We start from the raw sequence: 24,452 nt of genomic DNA on the forward strand, positions 1-24,452 counted from the left end.
AGCTCTTTTGTGTCAAGTGCGTTCCCCCCCTTCCATGACCCCGTCAGTCTGGGGTGGCTGAGCTGCCCAGCTGCGACTCTCACGTGGCTGCCATTCACTGTCACTCACTCTCCCGCTGAAACCACCCACACCCTGACCACGTTGGGGGGCGTGAACTGCCCACCCAGCTGCTCTGCAGCTTGACCGTCACTCAGCACCCCTCCCCGGGGATGACAAGTCATCCGCACTGTCTAGGCACTTCTGCCCCGCGGTGGAGGGGCCTGACCGCTGCCTCGGGTCGGGGGCCCAATAGTGGCCCCCCTCTGGCCACCCTCTAAAGTATTCTGCTAGTGTTTTTCAGGATAGAGCATCTTTCGGGTGGTCACACCCCCAGGCCTCTGGATGCCTTGCAACACAAATGCACCAAACTTCAAAACGTCTAACATCATATTCTTTGTAAAACTGTCATATTGATCTGTGTGGCCTCTGTGGGAAATGTTCCTGTCTAGTGGAGACAGCCTTTGAGGGAGTGAAGCGGGGAGGGGGGTGGTACTTTCTTGGGGCGGAGGTGGGAGGGTGGTATCTATTGGAAACAGAATAAAGTCCACTTTCCCCCTCCCGGGCTTGTCCGAAAACGGGGAAAGTTTTTTTAAAGTTATCCCGAGAGAGCCCACTGATTTTGCAGAAGGGAAAAGGAATAAAGAACTGTGGGGAGGGGGTTACCTGGAAGACAGCAGAGGTGCTAAAGAGAAAACAAGGATGTCAGGTTAAGTTAGGGCATGAGCAGTTCTCCCATATGTGTATTCCGAACTTAGAATGTGGTATTTGGGGGCTTTTGATCCCGGATTTGGGTCTGTAAAGGGGAGTGCATGAAAGAATCTGAGGTCGAGATGGGTCTTTGTGTCAGTACTCCCTCCCCTTTTCCCTCTGCTTTCTAAGCATCGTCAAATGTTTTAAAAATTCTATATCTGAAATGAAAACCCATCTCCTCTCTCTGGCAGGGCAGTTTTATCTCCCTTTTAGCCCTCCAAGTCAAACGAGTGACCCAGATACACCCCCTCAGATGACTTTCTGAGGTAAAACTTTGGCGAAATATTTTTAGTCTGCCCATTATTTCTGTCTACGTAAGTGTGGGCAAAATAATCCTCCTCTGAGGCAATTTGTTTGGGCTGCCCCCCCCCCACTCCGTCTTTCGCTATAAGATGAACTGATAGGCGTTAGAGGTTCCTATTGTTTTTCATTCTGACGTCTTTGATTCTCACCATTTTGTTTTACATTCTTACCCAAGACCAATTTTTTCCCTTCCCCCCTCTCCAGTCTCCTTACATTGTTAAAGGTTTAAAATAATAGCACTCGTGCTGATGGGGGAAGGGAGCAGGAAGCCCAAAACTCATTTCTTCGCCCTCCCTCTTCTGGCAAGTCTAGAGAAATAATATAACATAATATATAGATGTGATTCCTTGGGGTGGGGGTGGGGAATGATTGTGGGTGGTGCGGAAAATTCTGGTAGTTTCTTTGCAAAAGGTCTGAAAATACAAACCCACCCCCTGCATGCAATACGCATGTGCAGCAGACCTATTATGGTGGTTCGTTGTGGGGGAGGGAGGGGAATTTGAGAAAAAATAAATATATGTGTGAGAGATTGATGGTGAGATTAGAAGAGAGGGGCGGGAGGCGAGGCTCTCGGCGAGGCTCCTCCTTCTCTCCGGCTCGCCAGGCCCCGCCCGGCCCCCTCGCCGCGCTCCTCCCTCGCCGTCTTCCGAGATCTGAGCCGGGATGTGGGAGAGTCTGGGCGCCCGGCCAGCATTGAGTGGCTGGTGAGGCAGAGGTTGGGACTTAGATTTGCTTTCCTGGCCTCCCTCTCCTTTCCTCGCCGTCTCCTTCGCGTCCCCGCACCACCGCCGTCTTCCCAAGTTGGGGAACCTCCCGCTGGGGTGGGGAGTGGAGTTAACTGGCTGCGAGGTCCCGGGGCTGGTGTCCCCCCCTCCCCGCACCACCCCCCCCCCCCCCAAGCTGGCGGAGACCGAGGCCATTTCCCTGATCCTCAGCCAGTTGGCCTGCCCTTGCCACTGCCCCGGCAGCCTCCGTTTCCATGTTCATATTAGCGGGAGTCCCTGGGGTGAGGGAGCGCTGGCTGCGGGGCACGGCGTCTTACTGACTTCCTATTACGGTCCCCACTCTGTTTTCACACCCCCGGGCTGCCTGCAGGCACCTCCCCCGGCCCCCCCACAGCCCCCCAATTTTAGAGTGCAGTCCCGCGCGAGAGGGCACAGGATGCCGGAGCTGTGAAGAGAAGTAGCATTGAAGGAAGGAGGCGCCGCGATTCTGAGGCGCTGGAAACCGAGGCCTCCGGTGTAAATTGCGGCTAATTTTCCCTTGGCCGTTATGGGGAGAAGGATTGTGTGTCCCAGAGCAACGGGGCTGGGCCCAGCCCGGGCTTTCCCCTCCAGCGCTGCTGCCTCTGCCTGAGCAGGACAGGTCTGGCTGGTTAGTCTAGTGCTTGCTGGGGGAGGGAGGCCTCACACCAGGGCCTCACTTCTGTGTGGCATCCGCTGTGTCTTCCTCCTGAAGTAGTTACTCTCTGAACCCTCAGTCTCCACAGTGTGGCAGGGGTCATGGAGAATGGGGAGAGGGGACATCTGGGAAGAACCAGCCCCAGCCTCTCTGACAGGGACATCTGGAAAGAACCAGGGACCTAGCCCTGCTAAAAGCATGTACAGACTGTCCTCTGGGTTTATGCTCATGAGTATGTGATGCTTGTGCATTTGAGAATGCATTTGAGGGGGTGGGTCTATGCCTGTCCAGTGTCTTTGTGTGGGTCTTCCATACTGCTTAGATGTGAATGGGTTAGAATGCTTGAGACTACATTTGGATGCAAGGGGTGAGACCCGGGGACAACGGGTAGGGCGCCTGAGTTCTGAAAGAGAACAGGGATGTGGATGTAGATTTGAAGGCACAATCGAGGCTGCTTGGGAGGAGGAGGAATGTTTAGGTAATTGTGGAGACCTTCTCCTGTGGGGCTAGGCGGTGACGAAGGAGCCAGACACCAAGATCCTGTGGGCCAGAAGTGAACATGGCTGACTGAGGATTTCTTTTCCTCCAGGGCTATGCTGGGGTGACAGGAGTCTGGGTGATTATCTGAGGAAGTGTAAATAGAGGCTTCACTCCTCACAGAAAGGATGTCAGGGCCCCAGGGTGTTAGTGTGAGAGCCCAGGTGTCCACCTTTGGCTCTGCCTTCTCAGCATCTGGCTTAGGGAGCTGCCAGCTTGTGTCTCCCCACTCCAAGTGCTGGGGTCAGGCCAGGCCAGCAGCTGGGCATGGCTTCCCCAGTTCCTGGGCAGGATGCCAGCTGGCTAAGTGAGGGGGAAGGCAGGAGGAGCCCTGGCGGCGACTAAAAGGACCTGCCACAGTCAGAGCCCATGGCCTAGAGCCTGGTCCCTTGTTAGTAGGAGGGGAGAGACAGGAGTGGTTTGGCTGCTCTCCCCTTCTGACCCCTGACCTCCCATTCAGAACCCAGGCATCCCAGAGTACTCGAAACACTCTCTGTTTGCGTCCAGCAAAGGGAGGCAAGGTTTGGAAGAGTTAATGCCTGATTTCCTAGAGAGCAGGAACCAAGGAGGTGAGGGAGAGAAAGGGCTGCAGAGACTGGGAGCCTAGAGGCTTAGGTTTTCTGGTGCTGTCTGCTCCAAAGATAAGGATGACATTCGACTGCTGCCTTCAGCATTGGGTGTGAAGAAGAGAAAGCGAGGACCCAAGAAACAGAAGGAGAACAAGCCAGGAAAGCCCCGGAAACGCAAGAAGCTCGTAAGTGTTATGCACGCCTGTCTCTACAGTGAGGCTTGGAGACCCATCCCAGAGACCTATGGTTTCTCTGGGCCTGATTGCCATGGGGACCCTGAAGTCAGGGAGACCTGACTCCCTCTACCTGCCCCACCCCACCCCCGCTAGCCTGTATCTCCCAGGTCTGGGACCCTAACCTTACTCACTCCATCCTAGTGAAGAGCCCAGTTGTCGACTTTACTTGTCCTGCAGCACAGAGAAGCTGTTGGAAGCATTGGAGGTAGACTGCATGAATTCACAGCCCAGCAGTCCTCTGTCTTCTTGGGCAGCTTATTTAGCTCTCTGTGCCTCAGTTTCCTCTACAAAAAAAAAAAAAAAAAGTGGATAAAAGTAGATTAGTTGCTGTCTCAGGATTGTTGTGAAATTTAAAAGAGACGATGATATTTTGTGCTAAGAGGAGTTCCTGGCACACGCTAGGGCTCAAGAAATAGTGTTTTTATTTCTCTCCCTTAGGACAGCGAGGAGGAATTTGGCTCTGAGCGAGATGAGTATCGGGAGAAGTCAGAGAGTGGAGGCAGTGAATATGGAACCGGACCAGGTCGGAAACGGAGACGGAAGCACCGAGAAAAAAAGGAGAAGAAGACAAAGCGGAGGAAAAAAGGGGAGGGAGAGGGGGGGCAAAAGGTGAGTAGATATGGGGAGTGAGGGGAAAAATCTGTATCAGTGATAAGCCTGACTAGTAGGGGAGGGAGAGCCCTGGGCGAGCAGGGTGACAAATGGAGAGGCTGTGGTTTATGAGGAGTGGGATTGGGCTGGGAATGGAGCAGAAAGCAGGAAGCCCGGGGAAGCTGGTGGGTGGGCAGAGAGGCATGTCAGGGGGGCGGGGGAGCCCAGGACTGGAGCTGGGAGAGCACCTGCCTAACAGAAGCCTGGTATCCTAGCAAGTGGAACAGAAGTCATCAGCAACCCTGCTTCTGACCTGGGGCCTGGAGGATGTGGAACATGTGTTCTCCGAGGAAGATTACCACACACTCACCAACTACAAAGCCTTCAGCCAATTCATGAGGTACAGTAGGGCATTTCATGAGGTACAGTAGGGCTGGGGAGCCCTCACGAGCCGACACTTTTAACTTGGGGGAGGCCCTGGACCCCTCTAGGATCTAATGAAAGCTAAGAAATGGCTCTCCAGAGAAATTCACAGCACAGACACACAAAATTCCACATGTAATTTCAGAGAATTCCTGGACTCCCAGGACCCAAGCACTCTAGTCAGGAACTCTTCACTGGGGATTAGAGTTCCACTGCTAGGGTAGAAAACTCTGGTGATTGATGGCTGTCCCTGCTCTTAACAGTTCCAGTTTACCCTGCCTGACTTTTCTTCAGACTGGAGTGGAGAGGTGGCATCAGTGTTTCCCAGTTTCCTTTGCTCAGTTATCAAGTCTTCTGCCCTTCCCTTAGACAGCAATAGTAATGGAGGATGCAGGCTGAGAGTGGGACCTGCAAGTCAATAGCTTCTAAAGTAGAGGAGAGAACAGTAGAGATGCCTTTGAGGAAGCAGGCACTTTAGCAGAGCCTTTCAGTGCTCTGGAGACAGCATGCTAAAATTCAGGTCCTGGTGGCTTCTTGGGCAACTCACTTCTTTGATCTTCAGTTTCTGCATCTGTAAAATAGGCAAATAGTATGTACCTTGAAGAGGGACTGGCAACCCATTCCAGTATTCTTGCCTGAAGAATCCCATGGACAGAGGAGCCTGGGGGGCTATAGTCCAAGGGGTCACAAAGAGTCAGACACGACTGAAGTGACTAAGTATGTACTTTGGTTGGGTTTTGATGGGGTGGTGGATGGAAAGCTCAGCCCATTCCATATTCTGGGGCCAAGCAGAGTTCAGTCCCTGGTAGTGGTCATTAGTCTTGGTGTCTCACTGCTTCTCTACTAAAGACAGTGCTTCTGTCAGCACCAGGGTCACCTGTGTCCTCACAAGAGCTTAATACTCACCTCAGAGCAGAACCAGTGTAGCCCATCAGACTCCACCTAATGGGACCCTTCATCAGGTTCTACCAGGGCCTGTGGAACTCATGAGAAAAACACAGAGAACCATAACAGCTCCTAGTAGTGTTGTGAGGATGGAATAAGATATTGTGTGTAAAAGTGCTTTAGGAACTGTAAAGTAGTTGTTAGAAGTAGAGCATTTTTGGTAATCTCGTATCTTTTGGTTTTATCCTATTTAATCTGCATTTAAATTTTATTTTGCCTATTCCTTTTTTGTTCTTTCATACGTTTTTCTTGTTTTGTTAAACTTTTAAAAACTTATTATTTGTTTACTTTAAAATTGATGTTACTCATGAGAGAACATGTTTACACTACCCAGGAACCCTAGCTTGTACATTGACTTAATTGCTGAGGGAAATGGCAGTAGTCCCTAACCATCTGTGAAGGGTCCTAGTCTCCTGCCTCTGTATTTACAGGCCCCTGATTGCTAAGAAGAATCCTAAGATCCCAATGTCTAAGATGATGACCATTCTCGGGGCCAAGTGGAGAGAGTTCAGCGCCAACAACCCCTTCAAGGGGTCGGCGGCTGCTGTGGCAGCGGCGGCAGCAGCAGCAGCGGCAGCTGTAGCTGAGCAGGTGTCAGCCGCTGTCTCTTCAGCCACCCCCATAGCAACTTCCGGACCCCCCGCCCTTCCACCACCCCCTGCTGCTGATATCCAGCCCCCACCCATCCGAAGAGCCAAAACCAAAGAGGGCAAAGGTAAGAAACCTTCTAGGCCGGACAGCTGTCACCCCACCCTCCAGACTGCATGTTTTCAAATTGTCCAGAATGCTCATCTCCTTGGCCCTGATGGTTGGCAGAGTGCTTCCCAGGAAGGATCTCAGTAAGACCATAGCCCACTAAGAGGCCCAGAGACCTTCGTGGCCTCCCTTATTCCAGGATATCCTGACCTCGGGCTTTTCTCCCTCACCTGCGTTCCTCACGCAGGTCCAGGCCACAAGCGGCGGAGTAAGAGCCCCCGAGTGCCCGACGGACGCAAGAAGCTTCGGGGAAAGAAGATGGCACCACTCAAAATCAAGCTAGGGCTGCTGGGTGGCAAGAGAAAGAAGGGCGGCTCGGTGAGCGGCCCCTCCCGTCTGTTAAACTCCTGGGGGTGGTCAGGGACCCAGGGTCCAGACACACGGGTACGTGAGGACAGCTAGAGTGGGAGCCCAAGGCCTGGGGAGGGGAGTGGAATCCAGCCGGCGCCCCTGACAGCCACGGGGCTATGGGCAGTATGTTTTGCAGAGTGACGAGGGCCCCGAACCGGAGGCCGAGGAGTCAGACCTGGACAGTGGCAGTGTCCACAGTGCCTCCGGCCGCCCCGACGGCCCCATCCGCACCAAGAAGCTAAAACGAGGCCGGCCCGGAAGGAAGAAGAAGAAGGGTGAGGGGCATCAGCTGTGTATGGCCCTGACAGTCAGCCTTCCTCTCGTTCCTTTGCTGTCCTTCTTATTTTCAGTTGTGTCTTCTTTATTCAACCCTTTTCTCTTTCTCTCCCCTCCCCCATTCATTTCTCTTGGCTCCCTTGGCCTCCACTCGGGTGTATGACAGTTCTGGGCTGTCCTGCCGTGCCTGGGGAGGAGGAGATTGACGGCTACGAGACAGATCACCAGGATTACTGTGAGGTGTGCCAGCAGGGTGGGGAGATCATTCTGTGTGACACCTGCCCTCGTGCCTACCACCTCGTCTGCCTTGATCCTGAGCTTGACCGGGCTCCTGAGGGCAAGTGGAGCTGCCCTCACTGTGTGAGTACTGGAGCCTCCTCTTCGTCCCTCAGCGACCACCTCCTCCATCTCTTGACTCTGTGATATCACTTGTCGTCTTCCTGCCCCCAGCTGCCTGGGCTTCTCAGCAACAGATGTTTAAGGGCCCAGGATCCTCGTGTGTTCCTCTCCCTCATCCCCTTGGCCCTGCCAGATCTGCGTTTTTGGAAACTGAGGTGTCCTGTTTGTTCGTTCCCACCAGTCTTCTCTGCACTTCTAGGATCTAGGCTTCCTGGTTGGTCTCTGTCTTCCATTCTCACTCCTTATCTTCTTTCTTGTGTCCATGTCTGTCCTTGGCTTCCCAGGAGAAGGAGGGAGTCCAGTGGGAGGCCAAGGAGGAGGAGGAAGACTATGAAGAGGAGGGGGAGGAGGAAGGGGAGAAGGAGGAAGAGGACGACCACATGGAGTATTGCCGCGTGTGCAAGGACGGTGGGGAGCTGCTGTGCTGCGACGCCTGCATCTCCTCCTACCACATCCACTGTTTGAACCCCCCACTGCCCGACATCCCCAATGGCGAATGGCTCTGTCCCCGATGCACTGTGAGTGGACCTGTCTCTCAGGGTTTCTTCTCAGCCCCAACTCCTTCTCCATCTCTGGGGCCCAAACGTCCAGCTCTTTCTTTCTCCTCTCCCTGACACCAGACCTTTGATTCCCTTGTGGGACTTCCCCACCCTCCTACTCTAACATGGGGCTCTTTCTGCCTCTTTCTTTCCTGTTTGTATCCACCCCGAAGTGTCCTGTGCTGAAAGGCCGTGTGCAGAAGATCCTGCACTGGCGGTGGGGGGAGCCACCCGTGGCCGTGCCAGCTGCCCAGCAGGCAGACGGGAATCCGGATGCCCCACCACCACGACCTCTTCAAGGCAGATCCGAGCGAGAGTTCTTTGTCAAGTGGGTGGGCCTGTCCTACTGGCACTGCTCCTGGGCCAAGGAGCTGCAGGTACAAGGGTGTCTCTGTCCCCGTCTCCTGTGGCCCAGTTCACTGCTGCTGTCCCTCTCTCACCCACCTCATCTCCCATCTTCTGTCCCCTTTGTTTTCCCTCATATTAGGTTTCTGGCCCCCAGACCCTACCGGCTCTCTTAGTTTCCATACTTGGATCTCTTGGTCTCCAATTGTCTCCCTCAGTCTCTATTAGATTCCTCCCCTGAGGTGTAATGGAGCCTCCCTTAGCCTGCCTTAATTCCCATCTCTTCCCCTTATCTATCTTAACCACATTTCACCGACATCTCCAGTCTCAATAACCTGTTCCTTCCTCATTTTACTTACTCCCCACTCAGGTCCTGTCTCGGACTCCATTCTCTTGCGTGTTACTCATTCTCTTGCTTTGACTTTAACTTCCTGTGTCCCTCATCCCACCTCTCCCATGGCTCATTTTCCCATACCATCCTCACTGCTGGCCGCTGCCCTGGCTCCTTATGTCCCCTCAGGATGTCGGGACTATCTCTTCCCTCCTCTGTGCCCCACCAGCTGGAAATCTTCCACTTGGTGATGTACCGAAACTACCAACGGAAGAATGACATGGATGAGCCCCCACCCCTGGACTATGGCTCTGGTGAGGACGATGGCAAGAGCGACAAGCGCAAGGTGAAGGACCCGCACTATGCTGAGATGGAGGAGAAGTACTATCGTTTTGGCATCAAGCCAGAGTGGATGACCGTCCACCGGATCATCAACCACAGGTAAGCTGTTGGTCCACGGGAAGGCCGACCTGGGTTTTGCACTGTTCTTGTTGCATTTTGGCCCCATGTCAGATAATTGATCTAACTGGGTGATTCCCACCGTAGCCCCAGCCTCTCTCGCCTTGTTTCCTCTATGGAGGTGGGAGAAGCCAGGAGAAAAGTCCAGCCCAGCACTGACACCTTTGTCCTTGCTTCCTCTAATCTCGAACAGCTTAAGAAATGACACAAGAGTCTGGGGATTTGGGTGTGATAAAAGCAAAACATGATTTATACAGACCAGTGTTTCTAGTACTTCTGTCTTCATAGTACTTATCACTACCAGCGTTTTACTGTCTTTTCGTTTTTCTGTTTCATCACTGCCTTCTCCAGTAGCACGTGAGCTCCATGGAACTCAGTCATGTGTGTGCTTGGTTCTGCTGAATCACCTGTGCCTGGAACAGTGCCTGGCATGTCGTAGATGCTTAATAAATGCTGATTGGATGAACAAATGACGTTGAAGCTGGGGATGTTTCATGATAGTTGATTTTTAGGAAGTCATCTGGAAAAAGTTAGGGTAGTCCTTCAGCCTTTCTAAACTCCCTTTCAGAGGCCCACCATTGAGGATTAGGTGACAAATTATGTGTGTTAACTGATAATTGTGTTTATTATGACTCTTTTCTACTTGTGACACACATTATTTTTCTCCTTCTGCCTCTTCTTCTGGCTTCCCTCTTCACAGTATGGATAAAAAGGGGAATTACCACTATCTAGTGAAATGGAGGGACTTGCCCTATGACCAGTCCACATGGGAGGAAGATGAAATGAACATCCCTGAATATGAAGACCACAAGCAGAGCTACTGGAGACACCGGTAAGTGAACCAGATCGTGGGTTAGAGGGCGTCTGAGGGTGGGGGCATTAAATGAGGTACAGTAGGGACAGACTCAGTCTAGAATTTAGGGTAATGGGAGCTGGGGCTCGGTTGTTTGCAGTGGAGTCCATAAAGAGGCAGTGTGAAGAACAGAGATAAGATGTAGCCTGACTCAGGGGGAAGAGGATGCTCAGGAGTGGGGAGGATGGTCTCTAGAGCTGAAATCCAGGGGGTGAGTCTAAAGAACCTGGGAGAAAAGAAATGTATGAAAATCCAGATTATGGAAAGTGGGAAGTAGGTCTGGAATTGGTTCAGAAGACAGGGGTCCCAAGGCCCCAGTCTCATTCAGACCCACTCTTTTCCCAGAGAACTAATTATGGGGGAGGACCCTGCCCAGCCCCGCAAGTATAAGAAGAAGAAGAAGGAGCTGCAGGGTGATGGGCCTCCCAGTTCTCCTACTAACGATGTAAGTCCTCCACTTGGCCTGTCTCCCGTTTCTGGAGCCTCAGGGATTGAAGATTTCCTGGGGGCTTCTGACAGAACATCCCAGAGGTTCCACAGCTTCTTTGAGCTCTTCCTTCAGTCAGCTTTGCCCTAGGTTTACTGGGGATTTGCGCACAGGAATGAGAGTCTCCAGAGACAGCCGTATGCAGGCCTCTTTTGCCGTTTCCTTCCTGCAGTACTCCCAGGTCTTGTTTCAAGGAATGAGGGGGAGGCACTGCAGACTAGAACTTTCATAAGCTCAGGCCAGAGGAGAGGGACTCGCAATCCCACCTGATAGCAATGCCAGGGACGGGGAGGAGGAGACCAGGACCAGATGAGTGGCTTCTGGTTCCCCTGAGCTTTCTGACTTGATTCTACAGCCTACAGTGAAATATGAGACTCAGCCACGCTTCATCACAGCCACAGGAGGCACACTACACATGTATCAGCTGGAAGGACTGAACTGGCTCCGCTTCTCGTGGGCCCAGGGCACTGATACCATTCTGGCTGACGAAATGGGGCTGGGCAAGACCATACAGACCATCGTCTTCCTCTACTCACTCTATAAGGAGGTGCTGGCTCCGAGGGCCCTAGCCTGGACTGGGGAAGGTGGGAGTGGAGGGGGAGGCAGAGGACTAGGGGAGAGGCGTGGCAGGCAGTGGAGTGGGGTGTACAGCTGCATGCCTCAACTAATGGGCCTCCCTCTCCCCACCTTCCACTCCTAGGGCCACACAAAGGGTCCCTTCCTGGTGAGTGCCCCACTCTCCACCATCATCAACTGGGAGCGGGAGTTCCAGATGTGGGCACCCAAGTTCTATGTGGTGACATACACGGGTGACAAGGACAGTCGAGCCATCATTCGTGAGAATGAGTTTTCCTTTGAGGACAATGCCATCAAAGGTGGCAAGAAAGCTTTTAAGATGAAGGTCAGCCTCCCCACCTCATGTCCTTTAAAGTCCTCAGATCTGTCATTTCATTGCCCCAACCAGAACTTTGATTCTTATATTCCCCATTCAGCTTTCTCCATCCTTCCCCCACCTTTCCTCATGCCTCTGCTCTCCAGTCCTGGAGATGTAGCAGGTTATTCCTGGGGGCACTCATGGATCTCTTCGAACTGGACAGGTGGGGGAAGCTTGGGGGCCACATCCTGTAGTCCCTGCGTGGAGTCAAGGTTGGAGGCCTGGACTACTAGCTCCCTTTGGGGGTCTCAGGACAGGATATCTGGGTAGAGAATGTGGGTGGGGGTCTAGATGCTCGGGTGCAGGCTGGCAGCCACATGAACCATGGTTGTGTCAACAGAGGGAGGCACAGGTGAAGTTCCATGTTCTCCTGACATCATATGAGTTGATCACCATTGATCAGGCAGCTCTCGGCTCCATCCGCTGGGCCTGTCTCGTGGTGGACGAGGCCCATCGGCTCAAGAACAACCAGTCCAAGGTGAGTGAGGTACCCAGGCCTCAGCAACTTGAGGCTCTGGACTCCTACTTGCCCCCGTCCTAAAACACAAAGCTTGTGGGGACTTTCAGCAGCCCAGGAGGCAGTGCAGGAAGCAGTCCAGCTTGGAAATGGGGCAGGACTAGGGGTCTGAGGGCCTCTGATCCTAAAGGAAGTAGGAGCTGGAGGCAGGGAGAGCCGAGGGCCAGCTGCTTGCCACTGATGGGCCCTTTCTCCTGCCTTTCCTTGCCCCATTTTCTAGTTTTTCAGGGTCCTCAATGGCTACAAGATAGATCATAAGTTGCTGCTGACAGGGACTCCATTGCAGAATAATCTGGAGGAGCTCTTCCATCTGCTGAACTTCCTTACCCCAGAGAGGTTTAAGTAAGTGGTGGCTCAGGAGGGTCGTCTGCAGAGAGGAGAGGTGGAGGGGCTGAGAAGATGAGAGGGCAGAGGAGTCATCTAAAGTGAAGACTAGAGCCTGAGGTCAGGGGCAAAGAACCTAATGCCCATTCATGTTTTAATTTCCTTCTGGCTACTAGCAACCTGGAGGGCTTCCTGGAGGAGTTTGCTGACATATCCAAAGAAGACCAGATTAAGAAACTTCATGACTTGCTGGGGCCACACATGCTGCGGAGGCTTAAGGCAGATGTCTTTAAGAACATGCCAGCCAAGACAGAGCTCATCGTTCGCGTGGAGCTGAGCCCCATGCAGAAGTGAGATGCAGAGCGGGTTCCCTGGACCAGGGTTGAGGATTTGGTAACAACTTTCCAAGGGTCGGTGAAATGTAACCTCACAATTGCTTCCATTATTGTGTCTCTTCTGTGCACCTACCCTGGGCTCTAGGAAATACTACAAGTATATCCTGACCCGAAATTTTGAGGCCTTGAATTCACGAGGTGGTGGGAACCAGGTGTCGCTGCTGAACATCATGATGGATCTTAAGAAGTGCTGCAACCATCCGTACCTCTTTCCTGTGGCTGCTATGGTAGATATGGGAGCTGGGACAGTGAAATGCTTGGCTGTCTGGAAACAGGAGCAGCCAAGAGTGCAGGGCTGGAGCTAAGCTGGGAGGCCAGGAACTAGGTTTCTGAGAGGAGTAGTAATTGAAAAGGTGTGGAGCCTGGATTCGGGCTTCCAGCTTTCTAGGCGTCATCAGAATATGGGGGTGTGTTTACTGACCCTCTCCTCCTCCTTTTTCCCTGCCTTTTTTTCAGGAGTCCCCCAAACTTCCCAGTGGGGCTTATGAGGGTGGGGCACTTATTAAGGCATCTGGGAAGCTCATGCTGCTGCAGAAGATGCTGCGAAAGCTGAAGGAGCAAGGACACAGAGTGCTCATCTTCTCGCAGGTGACCCATGCCGGTAGTTCTTCCTCACCATCAGATAATCCCTTCCCTCGTTCCTGTGGTTGCCCCGGGATGAGAGGTTAGGCAGTCACACCCTTAAGGGTTTCTGGAGCAGCTCTGTTCATCTTGGCCTCTGATCCCTGTTCTTAATTCAAGCCATTGGAAGCTGTAGTCCAGTTTCTTTAAAGCCAAAAGGGGAGAAGGGGGAGGGTGAGCCTTCTGCCTCCTAAAGGAGTCTCTGGGGCTGGGACTATTTCTTAATCTTCCTAGGGAAGGAAGAGAGTGCAGACCTTTTGGAAATCTGATGAAAGCTGTGGGTCTGCTCTCCAGAAAACTGCACACACGATGAGACAATCTTGTAGATTTTCAGGGGGTTCATAGATTTCCCTGCAACCTTGTCATGAGTGTCAGAGGAGAACCTCTGCCATAGGAGAAATGGTCTTGAATCGAGAGAAAATGACAGGATATCCCAGGAGGAGCTGGGGGTACATATGACAGGGTAGGGGTACAGGTGTAAGGACTGGGGTTGAGGGAGAGTAAAGAGACAGGACAGACAGAGTGCACCCCACTGCCTCATGGTTCTAGACGCCTGCCTCTTCTCTTTCTCTAGATGACCAAAATGTTAGACTTACTGGAGGACTTCTTAGACTACGAAGGCTACAAGTATGAGCGCATCGATGGCGGCATCACTGGTGCCCTGAGGCAGGAGGCCATTGACCGCTTCAATGGTGAGGGGGCCTTGGTCCTGCTGGGTGTGCACAGCCTGAGAGACCTGTGCCTGGGTCCCTGGGAGGGTGTGGGCCTGGGAGGATGTCAGTTACCTGGGCTTTTTCTTTTTAAAAAATATTTATTTATGGCTGTTTTGAGTCTTCATTGCTCTGCTGGCTTTTTCTCTAGCTGTGGTGCGCGTGGTCTACTCTCTGGTTGCAGTGCTCCGGCTTCACATTGCAGTGGCTTCTTTTGTTGCGGAGCACAGGCTCTAGGCACTCAGGCTTCGGTAGCTGCGGCATGGGGGCTCAGTACTTGCGACTCCAGGGCTCTAGAGCATAGGCTCAGTAGTTGTGGGATCTTCCCAGACCAGGGATTAAACCTGTGTCTCCAGCATTGGCAGGCAAATTTTTTAACCACTGAGCCACCAGGGAAGCCCTCACCTGGGCTTGTGAGTTGAAGGCACTGTTGTTTGTAGTCAGGGAACATCTGGGAGCAGGTGGCTGGAACTGCAGGGTACAAGAAAGGCCTGATCTCCTAATTCTTGCCTCCCAGCTCCTGGGGCCCAACAATTCTGTTTCCTCCTGTCCACCCGGGCCGGGGGCCTGGGCATTAATCTGGCCACTGCTGACACTGTCATCATCTTCGATTCAGACTGGAACCCCCATAATGATATCCAGGTGAGAACTCCCCTCCTGGGGCCCCTTGGAGCAAGGAGACATGGGTATCTGTGCTGGGGTCAGAAATAAACCTCTTGCAGGGGAGAAGGCCCTTCCTTGTCAGCCTCTTTTCCACAGCATTTGGGGGGCTCTCCCCCACCCCTCCCCTGGCCCATCCCTACTTTCCGGCCCCTGTAGGCCTTCAGCCGCGCTCATCGGATCGGCCAGGCCAACAAAGTGATGATTTACCGGTTTGTGACTCGTGCCTCCGTGGAAGAGCGAATCACACAGGTGGCCAAGAGAAAGATGATGCTGACACATCTGGTGGTGCGGCCCGGGCTGGGCTCCAAGGCGGGCTCCATGTCCAAGCAGGAGCTGGACGACATCCTCAAATTTGGTACCGAGGAGCTATTTAAGGATGAAAATGAGGGTGAGAGCCTTTTCTGCAGCTCCCTGAAAGCAGGTCTCTGCTGTCTGTGAGCACTGCTGAAACCTCCCAAACAAAACCTCTCCTCTGCATCCTTGGAGGATAGCTGGCTCCTTTCCTTACCTGCGAGGTTGACATAACACACACCTCTGTAGACGCCCAGGGAAGGGACCTCCTCCAGAGCTCCGTGGAAAGGAGGCAGAGGGAATGGCTTTCCCTGAGCTTTGTAAAGTTCCGCCTGAGGTTCTGGTTGGAGCTCAGAGTCCACTCTCGTTCCCTGACTCCACCAGGTGAGAACAAGGAGGAGGACAGCAGTGTGATTCACTACGACAATGAGGCCATTGCTCGGCTCTTGGACCGGAACCAGGATGCAACTGAGGACACTGATGTACAGAACATGAACGAGTATCTCAGCTCCTTCAAGGTGGCCCAGTATGTGGTGCGGGAAGAAGACAAGGTGAGTGGCTTGGAGCCAGACACTGGCCACCCAGGGCCATCTCTGAAGGGTGGTGGCCAATGTCCAAGTAGGAGGATCCCCCTTTGCTCTTGTTTTTTTATCTGATCTCTCACCCCAGTGTCCAGCAAAGAGTGGTCAGTTGTGGGACCTCAGACAACTTGGTCTGAAGGATGAGACTGGACACTGGAGAAAACAGGCACAGAATGTAGTGATCAATTTGGAAGGCTGCCTTCTGAGTAGAGTAGGAGGGAGGGAGAGGGAACTGGAGGAGAGGCTTAGAAAAGAGAAGTAATGGGGAGGAGAAGCAAGTTGCAGGTAAGAGGTGAGCACAGCGTGCCACGTCTGGAGGATTTGTATGTTTAGAGTGACGAGGTCTGGGGCGGGGCTGCAGCAGGAGAGCAGGGGTTTATGGTGGTGGTGGGGCTGGGTAAAGGGGCAAGGTCTTCAGTGTGGGTCCTGCTGCCCTTCAGATTGAGGAAATTGAACGAGAGATCATCAAGCAGGAAGAGAACGTTGACCCCGACTACTGGGAGAAGCTGCTGCGGCACCACTATGAGCAACAGCAGGAAGACCTGGCACGGAACCTCGGCAAGGGCAAGCGGGTCCGCAAGCAGGTCAACTACAATGACGCTGCTCAGGAGGACCAAGGTGAGGACTGTGCTCAACAGGGGAGAAGGGGAGTATGCTGAGAAGGGGCTTGGAGGCTGGGGGCATTGAGAGGAAACGAGTGGCTGAGCAGTCAGGGCCTTCCCTTCTCAGGTGAAAGGGATTAGGACCCTAAGAAGGGTTACCAGGGGCTCCCCGGAGGCCAGGTGGATTTGCAGGTGACCTGAGTTCTCTTGCAGTCGCCGAGGGCACCGATGGACACCCAGGGGCCTTTGTTTAGAGTGGGTTATGCAGGAGCCAGGCAGTTGGGGTGAGTGGACCTGCTGTGTGGCCCAGATTGTGGGCAGTCCTCCAGCATCTCCAGGAGGGCTGAGGCCAGAGTGAAAGTGCAGAAGTCTCTGAGGGGAGGTGTCCAGGCAGAAAGGGCCCCACGTGGGCTTATCCAGGGAGCCATCACTGACCACTGAGCCCTTCTCCTCACAGATAACCAGTCAGAATACTCAGTGGGATCAGAGGAGGAGGATGAAGACTTTGATGAGCGTCCTGAAGGTGGCATCTGTTTTTCTGTCTTTCTCCCACACCTCTTCCCATTTCACTTCCCATTGTCTTTTAAGCCCACTATTTTTATACAGAGCACTCACTTGTAGGAAAAGTAAAGATTTCAGATAAGCAGAAAGGAGAAAATATCTACAATTTCGTTACTGCTAAAATTTGGAATATATTACCTTATAGGCTTTGACACCTAGATGAGAGATCAAGAAAGGTTACATCATTTTACATTTCCAGCAGTAATCTTGCTTGCATCAAATAGTTGCTACTGATTGTTTAGAATGACTTGATTCTTTTGGACCTCCTGGGTTGGTAATTCTGGGAAGAAAATTAGAACTAGCGCCTCAGACACGACAGGCGTTCCCTGTGTGTCTTGTGGACATGGAAAGCTAGGAAAGACTGAGGGGTGGAGGACATGGTGGTCTCCTAACGAGGGTCACCATCTCCCCATCAGGGCGTCGACAGTCAAAGAGGCAGCTTCGGAATGAAAAGGATAAGCCACTGCCTCCACTGCTGGCTCGAGTTGGGGGCAACATTGAGGTGAGAGCTGGCCTAGGCCCCTGCAGAGAGAATGAGGGGAGTTGAGGCTGAGTTACTGAGGGCAGAACAGACCAAGAAATGAGGCCCTGGCCATTCATCGTCCACTCCGTCCTTGCCCCCATCCTCAGGTGCTGGGATTCAACACCCGTCAGCGGAAGGCCTTCCTCAACGCGGTGATGCGCTGGGGCATGCCCCCACAGGACGCCTTCACCACCCAGTGGCTGGTGCGGGACCTCAGGGGCAAAACTGAGAAAGAGTTCAAGTGAGTGTGGGTGACCCGGGGCTGAGCTGGGGGGACGGGCAGGAGCTTTGGGTGTTATTTTCTTCCTTTTGGCCACCATATGATGTGACCTTACTCAACTGATCACCACGCTCCCTGCCAGACGTTTCCTGGCTCGGTTTCCTAGGGGGTGGGCTCAGCCTGTGCCACCTCCCCTCAGCTGAGCCTAGAGCAGAGAGGCCAGGCTCTCCCTACTGTGGGAGAGGCAGGTAAGACAGGAGCCTCGCCTGGGCTGTCCTTGCCTCACATTCTTTGGTCACGATAACCCGGCAAGGGAGCTGGTGGGAAGGATGAAGATCAGACTGATGGTGCCTGAGAGTGAAGTGCCAAGGCCAGGGGGGCTGTGGGAATGTGGTGGGGGGCAGACGGAGGAACTAGGATTTGGGGGAGCTCATGATGGTGAGATTGAAAGACCCAGGGAGGAGCCCTGGAGGTACTCAGGAGCTCAGGTTCAGGGTTTAATCATCCCTGTACCCCCTTCACTGCCCTTTCCCCTCCTAAGGTTCTCCTAACCCACCTCCCCCACATGCTTCTTAGGGCTTATGTGTCTTTGTTCATGCGCCATCTCTGTGAGCCCGGGGCGGACGGCTCTGAAACCTTTGCTGACGGAGTCCCTCGGGAGGGGCTGAGTCGCCAGCAAGTGTTGACCCGCATTGGAGTCATGTCTCTTGTCAAGAAAAAGGTATTGGTCTTCCCCTCACCCAAAGAGTCAGGTCGGCTGCCTAGGCCCCATGCATCCTCAGCCTTCTATCTCTGGCTCCAGGAGCCAGACTAAAACTGATCCCTGTCCCGCAACCACCCCGCACCCTGCAGGTACAGGAGTTCGAGCACATCAATGGGCGCTGGTCTATGCCGGAGCTGATGCCTGACCCCAGTGCTGACTCCAAGCGCTCCTCCAGAGCCTCCTCTCCTACCAAAACATCTCCCACCACTCCGGAAGCCTCGGCTGCAAATAGTCCTTGCACCTCGAAACCTGGTAATCAGCTCAGGATGGCAGGAGAGACCGACAGGGCCAGTGTCCATCAGATGCAGAGGGTGTGGAACTGGGGTGGGGAGTTTCTGCCTTCTTCACTCTGCCTTACCCCTGCAGCTACTCCAGCTCCCAGTGAGAAAGGAGATGGCATAAGGACACCTCTGGAGAAGGATGAAGCAGAAAACCAGGAGGAGAAGCCAGAAAAGAATAGCAGGATTGGGGAGAAGATGGAGACAGAGGTGTGTGGCTGCCTGGCTTCCTTGGAGGCAGTGGCAGGGTCTTGGAGGCGGGAGCCTAGAGCCCTCCAGGTCATCCCGACTCTGCTGTCCTCTTCCAGGCTGATACCCCCAGCCCAGCCCCATCCCTGGGAGAGCGGCTGGAGCCAAGGAAGATGCCTCTAGAGGATGAGGTGCCAGGGGTAACTGGAGAGATGGAGCCTGAACCTGGGTACCGGGGGGACAGAGAGAAGTCAGGTGGGTGCATGGCCTGAAGTGTGATGGGGCTTAGAATGTGGGGGCTCCCTCTTCTGGGGTAAGGGGATGAGGGTGACATCCTCCCTTCCTGTCCCCTGCCCCCTCCCACAGCCTCAGAGTCGACGCCAGGAGAGAGGGGGGAGGAGAAGCCGATGGATGGACAGGAACACAGGGAGAGGCCGGAGGGGGAAACAGGGGATTTGGGCAAGAGAGGTAATGGGTGGAAGAATGGGGCCCCTGGGTCCTTGAGGGATCAGGGGAGGTGGAATCTGGGGAACCAAACGCCTGGGTCCCGGGTGGGTAGCTCTTCAAGGGCCTGTACAGTACAGAGAGGAGTCCTGGGACCTGGGTGGACACTGTCCCCCGAGACGTGAGCTCTGCCCTGTCTGCCGCAGCAGAAGATGTGAAAGGGGACCGGGAGCTTCGGCCTGGGCCTCCTCGAGATGAGCCACGGTCCAATGGGCGACGTGAGGAGAAGGCAGAGAAACCGCGGTTCATGTTCAACATTGCAGATGGTGGCTTCACAGGTGGGGGGCTCTCATTGTCTCCCAATCCTAACTTGAACCTTGTTTGTAATTAGTTTTGTTCCTGACCCCTCTCTTAACCTTCCTCTTGAAGAGCCTGTGGTCCTGTCCCCTGTTCACTTCCCTCCTCTGTACCTATCTATGGGGCTGGGCATGGTTCTCAAACCCCTGATGCCATGTCTATCCTCTCGCCTCTCTGCAGAGCTTCACACGCTGTGGCAGAATGAGGAGCGGGCAGCTATTTCCTCGGGGAAACTCAACGAGATATGGCACCGAAGACACGACTATTGGCTCCTGGCTGGGATTGTCCTGTATCCTTTGATACAAATACGAGGAAAGAGATGTTTTCTCCACCTGGAGCGAGGAGAACCACAGAGAAGAGGAGTCCATCTCTAGGGAGGGAGGCCTCATGCCACACTTTGGGGCAGTCAGGCCAAAAGGAAGGTGTGTGCATAGCCCCCACCAGCCTTGTTAAGTTCCTTGATGGTCCCCTTCCTTCATCGGCAGCCATGGCTACGCACGGTGGCAGGACATCCAGAATGATGCTCAGTTTGCCATTATCAATGAGCCATTTAAAACTGAAGCCAATAAGGGGAACTTTCTGGAGATGAAAAATAAGTTCCTGGCCCGGAGATTCAAGGTGAGGATGAGGGCGGAAAGGAACAGTGTTGAAGAAGGGTTTGAGTCAGAGGTAGGACCAGATCTGGTTGGAATGTAGGCAAGGTTAACACCTTGAGAGCCAAGGCCGGGGGGCGTGGTGGGGGAGGGGGGGAGTTGTGGGTCTACTCCCCCAGGACTCAGCCCCTGCCTGGGCCTCAGCTCCTGGAGCAGGCGCTGGTGATTGAGGAGCAGCTGCGGCGGGCGGCCTACCTGAACCTGTCACAGGAGCCGGCGCACCCCGCCATGGCCCTCCACGCCCGCTTCGCCGAGGCCGAGTGCCTGGCCGAGAGCCACCAGCACCTCTCCAAGGAGTCGCTGGCGGGGAACAAGCCGGCCAACGCCGTCCTGCACAAGGGTAAGGGCCGCGGCGGCCCCGCGCGGGGGAGGGCCCACAACGCTGCGTAAGTCTTCACCCCGCACCCCTCAAAATCTCCCCACCCCTCCGACCCCTTTACCCTCTGAACCACCCCCCTCTGACCTCTAACCCCACCCTGACCCGCCTGGTACCCCCTCGGTTTTTAGCCTCTAGAAATTGTGCGGCCAGCCCTTATCCATGCCTAATAGCATTCACGTCAGTGCCCAAGAGTGGGATCCCCCAACCCCTTGACCTCTCCCATCTCCATGAGACTGTGCCACATACCCTCCATGGGACGGAACTTCTTCACTGACCCACACACCCACCATACTGCTCATAGCACCCTGTCTGGGGCCTTGGCCTGTATATAGTCCACAAAAGTTCTTATCCTGCGTCCCACAAATCACATTGCTCACATCTTGTTCACCCCATGAGGCAGAAACCACTACCATCCCACCCTCTGACCCTACCCCATGAAATTTCCCTTTGATCTTCAACCCTTCCTCCCAAATCCTCATGCCTTGATAATAGATTAAGTTCTGAAGCCCTCTAACCATCTAACCCTGTCTGATGTAGTGACTGACTCCTGGCCCCTTAAGACTCCTGTTCTAATTCCTTGAACCTGTAATGCTGACCTCTAACCTCCCCCCTCCCCCCGACATAGTAAAACCTTGATTCCTTAAGTCTTTGACACCATTTACCACCTCCCATGCCTCCTGACTATTTCCTCCCCATCATCCCCAACCCCCAAACCTCCCTCTTCCAGTATGGGATGTTCTGACAACTCCCCGCCCCGTGTTTTCCAATGTCCTCCTTGTCTCCCTTTTCTCCATATTCCCTTTTCCTTCCTTCTCTCTCTCCATCTGTCCTTTGTGGTGATCTGGTCTCTCTGCCTCTTTACCTGACACTTTTTTTTCCCCGAGCTGCTCTCTTTTTCTGTCTACTTTTGTCATTTTCTTGGTCTCTGATTCTTCGGCATCTGTGTCCTCTCTCTCTCTTTCTATCTGTCTGCCTGACTCCACATCTCTTTTCCTGGCTCCATCTCTCTCTTTCCCTGTCTTTCTCTCGCCCTTCTTTCTCCGTGGCCCGGGCCCCAGTTCTGAACCAGCTGGAGGAGTTGCTGAGCGACATGAAGGCGGACGTGACCCGCCTGCCAGCCACGCTGTCCCGAATACCCCCCATCGCAGCCCGCCTTCAGATGTCCGAGCGCAGCATCCTCAGCCGGCTGGCCAGCAAGGGCACGGAGCCTCACCCCACACCGGTAACCCTTCCCCCGACTCCACTTTCCCTGTTGATACTCCTGCACATAGACGCTTCCTTCAGAATCTTATACAGTGTGGAAAACGCCCGCACACACTCCTCAGTGTGGAGTCCCCCTGCCTCTGCCATACCTCCCAGCAGCTCTGGATTTCTCCCCTACAGCTTCTCCCTCTCAGGCTGTGGCCCCTCTAACTTGGGCTTGCTCTCTCTTCCAGGCCTTCCCCCCGGGTCCGTACGCTACACCTCCGGGGTACGGGGCGGCCTTCAGCGCCGCACCCGTCGGGGCCCTGGCCGCCGCAGGCGCCAATTACAGCCAGATGCCAGCAGGGTCCTTCATCACAGGTCAGCTGCTGACTTCCTGCCTCCTCCTTGTTGCCCTCTTCCTTTCCCAAGCTTCACCCCTGCTCAGCTGCCCTTTACTTGTCCAGCCCATCTCACTTCCCTGGATGTGCCCAGGGTTTCATGGAATGGAGTGCTTCTAGACTTTATTTTTCCCATGCCTAACTTCTCTTTCCATCCCCATCGTCAGAAACCTCATCAGGGCTTTACTGGTTCTGTGGACTAGTACCTGAGCCTCCACCTCCTAGGTTACTTCAGAGAGAGTGAAATCAGAAGGGGGATATAGTGAAAGCTGGAGCGCGAGTCCCATCACACACACAGTGGGGCGTCTCAGGAGAGGGGTCCGCCCTGCTCTTCCCTGCACACCCTAGAAAATTGGACCTGGCGTGAGGTGACCTAGAAGTAAGAACATAACTCTGGTCAGGAAGCAGTGGACGATGGGTAGAGAAGTAGGGATTGATCCTTCCTTACCCACTTCCCAAACAGCCGCCACCAACGGCCCTCCAGTGCTGGTGAAGAAGGAGAAGGAAATGGTGGGGGCACTGGTGGCAGACGGGCTGGATCGGAAGGAGCCCCGAACCGGGGAGGTGATCTGTATAGACGACTGACCGGATCCCAGGCCTGCCCTTCACCCAGGTCCCGGCCCCGAGGTCGACCCCCAGCTCAGGCTCCGGGGCCTGCTGCCAATTCTCCACCTTCCCCACCCCTTGGGCCACCACTGGGCTAGGAGCCCCTCTGTCCCTCTCTACAGTTCTCTTCAAGAAGGGCCCTTGTTATTCTCCACCCCATGCACCTTTCCCACCGCGCTTTGAAGACTGTGCTGGTGAGAAGGGGTCTGGGTGGAAGGTGGTGAGCAGGGTCTTCCGAGTACCTTTATCTCCCACTGCCAAACACACACAGCTTCCCAATAAATGGTTGTGGGGAGGAGAGAGGTGGAGCCTCCCCAGGTTTTACTCCTGCAACATCAACTCCATCTCTTGCAGAAGTGGGGGGTTAGCTTTGCCTGGCCTCTAGGAACTTGGTGGGGAAGAGCTTTGAAGAGAGGCAGGTGACTTTAGAGAGGGGTGACAATGAGCCCTGGGAAGGTGGAAGAGAAGAGGAGGGGCGGCTGCATGTTTCCTTCCCCTCCCTCCCCCCAGATGGAGGGTGGAGTAGTTACCAGGGAGGGGGTCCATTGCTGTTCAGCCTCAGAATAAAGGCGCCGTTCACTGGCTCAGTTACCTCCTGCGTACCGGCATCTTGTGTTGGCAATCTTCCCCCCTCCCTAGGGACCAATGACCACCCCTGCAAAGAGTAACATTTGGGTGATACTCCCTTAAGCCAAAGAGGAGCTCCCCAATCTGTTCTAGGGACCCAAGTAACCTAGAAAGGGTGGTAGAGAACACAATGGGCCAGACATGGGGGGAGCCCCCAGTTTTGGGGCTCAGGTTCTTGGAGGATTTCTACGTTCCCTCCTGAAGACCTCGATGTGGACTAGAGTGGGTCAGGCAGGGGGCCTAGTCAGGGGACCACCTTGCCTTCGAGACCAGAGCAGAATAGCGGAGGGCAGGCTGGGGAGACATGGGCACACCCTCCTCCCCAGGAGGGGCTGGGGAGAGTGGCAGTTTGCATGGCGAACCCCCCACTTCCTCTTTGCTCCCCTTCACTTTCTGGCTGCCCCTCTCCCAGTCTCTTCACACCCACTCCGGGCCTGTCCCAGTCCCCTCTTCTGTATCAGGTTTATTGGTTGTACATATAAATTATACTTTCCTTTCTGTGTGCTCTGTTATTTTTGAGTGGGGGAGTTTTTTGGTTGCGGGGAGGGGAAGGGATAGGAAAAGAAAGGGTGTTGATTTTTGCCATTTCCTATTCATTTCTCTCTTTAAAAAATCTTGTTGACTTTCCCTTTTCTTGTTTTTATTTCTTGGATCATCCACTAAAATTCCAAGGACCCTTTTCCAGCCCTAACCCCGAGGTGATGAGCTCAGTGTGAAGGGTGACAGGAGGATACCTCACAGGCCTCAGGGTGGGACCAGCGAGGCAGGGTTCACTCAACAGAAGTGGAATGGGAGGGGTGCCTGACAAGGTTCACAACTGCCTTCAGTCATCCTTTTGAGCAGCCTTTCCACCTTCAGGTTGTTTAGTTCTGCCAAGAGTCAGTAGAGGTCACACAGCTTCACAGGTTCAGTTCCCAGTTTGCAGAAGCACACTTTTTTATTTATTTATTTTAAAGGAATTGGAGCGGGGGGGGGGGGGGGGGGGGGCGGCCAAAGATTTGAATTGCTACACTGCACCTTGACATGTATTGTTCACTACCA

General features: G+C 54.0%; 1 protein-coding gene and 1 non-coding gene across 10 annotated transcripts in view; both read left to right on the forward strand.

Annotated features, from left to right (window-relative positions):
* The window catches only part of CHD3 (chromodomain helicase DNA binding protein 3), a 25,108-nt gene extending 1,199 nt beyond the window's left edge, over positions 1-23,909 (forward strand). Inside the window, exons 2-40 of one of the 9 annotated variants that reach the window (XM_061143388.1) lie at positions 3,672-3,784; positions 4,274-4,444; positions 4,702-4,826; positions 6,226-6,509; positions 6,738-6,868; positions 7,026-7,176; positions 7,344-7,537; positions 7,861-8,094; positions 8,289-8,492; positions 9,021-9,232; positions 9,951-10,082; positions 10,449-10,548; positions 10,946-11,137; positions 11,291-11,491; positions 11,865-12,002; positions 12,262-12,383; positions 12,542-12,715; positions 12,846-12,987; positions 13,217-13,348; positions 13,956-14,073; positions 14,609-14,733; positions 14,911-15,142; positions 15,430-15,596; positions 16,067-16,244; positions 16,686-16,751; positions 17,206-17,291; positions 17,420-17,553; positions 18,109-18,253; positions 18,385-18,547; positions 18,662-18,783; positions 18,882-19,017; positions 19,129-19,230; positions 19,413-19,544; positions 19,744-19,852; positions 20,049-20,181; positions 20,361-20,602; positions 21,654-21,817; positions 22,032-22,158; positions 22,642-23,909. In XM_061143388.1, the coding sequence (XP_060999371.1) occupies positions 3,672-3,784; positions 4,274-4,444; positions 4,702-4,826; positions 6,226-6,509; positions 6,738-6,868; positions 7,026-7,176; positions 7,344-7,537; positions 7,861-8,094; positions 8,289-8,492; positions 9,021-9,232; positions 9,951-10,082; positions 10,449-10,548; positions 10,946-11,137; positions 11,291-11,491; positions 11,865-12,002; positions 12,262-12,383; positions 12,542-12,715; positions 12,846-12,987; positions 13,217-13,348; positions 13,956-14,073; positions 14,609-14,733; positions 14,911-15,142; positions 15,430-15,596; positions 16,067-16,244; positions 16,686-16,751; positions 17,206-17,291; positions 17,420-17,553; positions 18,109-18,253; positions 18,385-18,547; positions 18,662-18,783; positions 18,882-19,017; positions 19,129-19,230; positions 19,413-19,544; positions 19,744-19,852; positions 20,049-20,181; positions 20,361-20,602; positions 21,654-21,817; positions 22,032-22,158; positions 22,642-22,882 (6,074 nt within the window). In that variant the 3' untranslated portion in view covers positions 22,883-23,909. The remainder of the gene's footprint in view (positions 1-3,671; positions 3,785-4,273; positions 4,445-4,701; positions 4,827-6,225; positions 6,510-6,737; positions 6,869-7,025; positions 7,177-7,343; positions 7,538-7,860; positions 8,095-8,288; positions 8,493-9,020; positions 9,233-9,950; positions 10,083-10,448; positions 10,549-10,945; positions 11,138-11,290; positions 11,492-11,864; positions 12,003-12,261; positions 12,384-12,541; positions 12,716-12,845; positions 12,988-13,216; positions 13,349-13,955; positions 14,074-14,608; positions 14,734-14,910; positions 15,143-15,429; positions 15,597-16,066; positions 16,245-16,685; positions 16,752-17,205; positions 17,292-17,419; positions 17,554-18,108; positions 18,254-18,384; positions 18,548-18,661; positions 18,784-18,881; positions 19,018-19,128; positions 19,231-19,412; positions 19,545-19,743; positions 19,853-20,048; positions 20,182-20,360; positions 20,603-21,653; positions 21,818-22,031; positions 22,159-22,641) is intronic. The other 8 variants (XM_061143394.1, XM_061143389.1, XM_061143395.1 and 5 more) reach the window with 8 other exon arrangements.
* Positions 17,683-17,822, forward strand: LOC133058201 (small Cajal body-specific RNA 21). The gene has a single exon (XR_009693305.1). It is a non-coding gene; the product is annotated as a small Cajal body-specific RNA 21 (non-coding RNA).
* Positions 23,910-24,452: the final 543 nt, after the last annotated feature.

This window comes from Dama dama, chromosome 5 (genome assembly GCF_033118175.1).
Source record: "Dama dama isolate Ldn47 chromosome 5, ASM3311817v1, whole genome shotgun sequence".
NCBI lineage: Eukaryota > Metazoa > Chordata > Mammalia > Artiodactyla > Cervidae > Dama > Dama dama.